The 2,920-nt window shown below is 38.8% G+C and overlaps 1 protein-coding gene across 1 annotated transcript; it reads right to left on the bottom strand.

Moving 5' to 3' along the window:
* Nucleotides 1–2,182: 2,182 nt before the first annotated feature.
* grem1b (gremlin 1b) lies at nucleotides 2,183–2,753 on the bottom strand. The gene has a single exon (XM_016255973.1). It carries the CDS (start codon nucleotides 2,749–2,751, stop codon nucleotides 2,221–2,223), a length of 531 nt encoding a protein of 176 aa, XP_016111459.1. The 5' UTR covers nucleotides 2,752–2,753; the 3' UTR covers nucleotides 2,183–2,220.
* Between the last annotated feature and the right edge of the window lie 167 nt (nucleotides 2,754–2,920).

Genomic DNA, 2,920 nt, shown 5'->3' on the forward strand with positions numbered 1-2,920 from the left:
CAAAATGCAAAACTAAGAAAATGTGTCTTCCTATTTCTTAAAAAGTATTTACATTAAAATCAAAATCACATTTGTAAAAACCTTGGATTATAATAGAAAAGAAATGATGCTTTCGTAATCACCTTGTTCTGTTTTCAAAGAGTTATTCAGTTTTTGATGCATTAGACATATTCCCTCTAAAGCAAAATGTCTTATTTTAAATGCTCAGTGTTTGATTTTTACTCACTTCATGAACTTGCTGTCTTGTAAATGATCCAACAAGCAAATCAAAACATGAACTTTATAGATTATATATATGAGGAACAATGCGTTTAAATGAATGAAGCACATTATACACAACATCTGTAGATCCTTTGCTCTTCACAACCAAATCTTTCACTGTTTTTCCTCTACGGCTGATATTATAAATAGACGAATAGCATGAAGAATCTGACAGCAATCCAGAAGAAGTGTCTCATAAAGTCGTTCCACATCGTGGACACTATCAGTCCTCAAACTCCCGTAATTCTAGATTTGGAGATGAATGAACGATGCTCCTCTGCTTCTGTCACTACTACAGCATAGAGTTCAGGACAGATTTCATGTAGAGTTGCCCTGGAAGCTCTCTAGCATTCGAGTAGCTGATAAATAATATGTGCATGAATGTGCATTCTCTCAACAGCAAGATCCAGAAGTCTCAAGACCAAAAATGTAGGATAACCTAAATAAATAAATTGAAAACTTTAGGATTTTTAAAAGTGAAATGAGTGATCATTTGACATTTTTGTGCTTTTTTGGTTGTTTTTCACTGGTGTTCCTGGAACTGATCTTGGTTTATAAACGTATAAATACTTCATGCGTCATCTGTTAATTAACGAGTGCAAAAAAATGCATGTTTAATAAGCATAAAAGAATATTTAAATATTGTATGACAACTACCCACATCACTACTAGTCAAAATTTGCATTGGGAAGTATTATTATTTTGTTAAAGTATTAGAGCTTTAAATAATTGTGGTGCAAAATTATTTCTGTGACCAGTCAAATGAAAGTAAATAAGTGTTATTGATCATTTGATATTTTTAGGTGCTTTTTGACTATTTTTAGCCATTTACTTATTTATTTTTTAACTGGTGTTCATTAATCCTGCAGTTAAACTTTGCTTATAAATACTTCATGCATCTCTCAAATGAGCTAAAAAACCCTGCATGTTTAATAATCATAAAACAATATTTTTTTAAACTCTAGTTTTAGATTTAAAAAGATTTCACTTTTTATGTCAACTACCCATGTGCACTACTAGTCAAAATGTAAAAAATTGTGGTACAAAATGAATGCAAAATCGTTTTTATTTTGATGGTTTTTGACCATTTTTAGTTGCCTTTTTTCTCTCCTGCAGTTAGTTTATAAATATACAAATACTGCATGCATCTCTCAATTAATGATCTCAAAAAACTGCATGTTTAATAATCATCAAAAATATTTAAATGCTGTTTGAAACGATAGTTTTAGATGAAGTATGACATGCTTTATATCAAACATCCATATGTAGGCCTAATCTTCGGTGCTTTTTGACCATTTTTAGATGCTTTTTTCTTCCAGTTCTTACTGGTGTTCAATAATCCTGCAGTATAAATACTCCATGCATCTCTCAGTTAGGTTAGTGAGCTCAAAAAAACGCATGATATTGTTTAATAATCATAAAAAAATATTTAAATCTAGATTAAAAATGACACTTTTCATGTCAACTACCCACATGCACTACTAATCAATATTTGTATTAGGATTTGTAAATATTAATATTGAATGCAAATGCATTTTTAGGTGCTTTTTGACCATTTTTAGATGCTTTTTCTTACTGGTGTTCAATAATCCTGCAGTTTATAAAAGTATAATTATCCCATGCATCTCTCAGTTAGGTTAGTGAGCTCATAAAACCGCATGTTTAATAATCATAATAAATGTAGATTAAAAACGACACTTTTCATGTCAACTACCCACGTGCACTACTAGTCAAAATGTAGACACATTGAACTGGATTTAGGTTGCTAAACATCTTGCTGCCAGAAAATGAGTCCGTAGACGAGCTTAAGAAGGAGTGAAAGGAGAAGCATCATCATCATCATCATCATCATCATCGCACATCGAATCTGTGACTAGTTGTGTGTAACGGTGACAGATGCGTCTCTTCCGCGAGCTCCAGCAGATCAAGCGTGCTCTTACTGACGCGTCGCTCTCGGGTCTAGTCCAGCTCGATGGAGACGCAGCGGCACTGTTTGACGCGCTGCACGCGCTTCTTCCGCGTCGGCGGCTGCTGGTCGGGGCAGCTGAGGGTGAAGGTCATGGTGCTGAAGCGCTTGGGTTTGCAGAACGAGCAGGACTGGAACGCACCCTCCTCTCTGCGCACGTGTCTGGGGATGTAGAAGGAGTTGCACTGTCCGTAGCAGAAGCGGTTGATGATGGTGCGGCTGACGCAGCCCTCCTCGTGGATGGTCTGCTTGAGCGGCTGCGTCTTGCACCAGTCGCGCTTCAGGTAGCGGCGCTCGGTGACATGCAGCGCCTCCTGGCTCGACTCCAGAACCTCCTCCGAGCCGCGGCTCCTGCCTCTGGAGCCCGGGGCCGCCTGCTGCTGCTGCTGCTGCTGGCCAGACTCGTTCGGGTTGTTCTTGTCTGGGTGAGGAATCGCGCCTCGGTTCCGCTTGGATTCGGTGGGTCTCGAGAGAAGAACCCAGACGAAGAGCAGCGCGCACGCGATCCGAGCGGAGGAGGCCATCGGCACTGAAGAGAGAGAACGGCACAGCGTTCGGAAACATTCAGAGCGTTCGGAAACAAACATTCAGAGCATTCGGAAACATTCAGAGCATTCGGAAACATTCAGAGCATTCGGAAACAAACATTCAGAGCATTCGGAAACATTCAGAGCATTCGGAAACATTCAGAGC

Source organism: Sinocyclocheilus grahami, unplaced genomic scaffold (assembly GCF_001515645.1).
Source record: "Sinocyclocheilus grahami isolate Dianchi unplaced genomic scaffold, SAMN03320097.WGS_v1.1 scaffold1383.1, whole genome shotgun sequence".
NCBI lineage: Eukaryota > Metazoa > Chordata > Actinopteri > Cypriniformes > Cyprinidae > Sinocyclocheilus > Sinocyclocheilus grahami.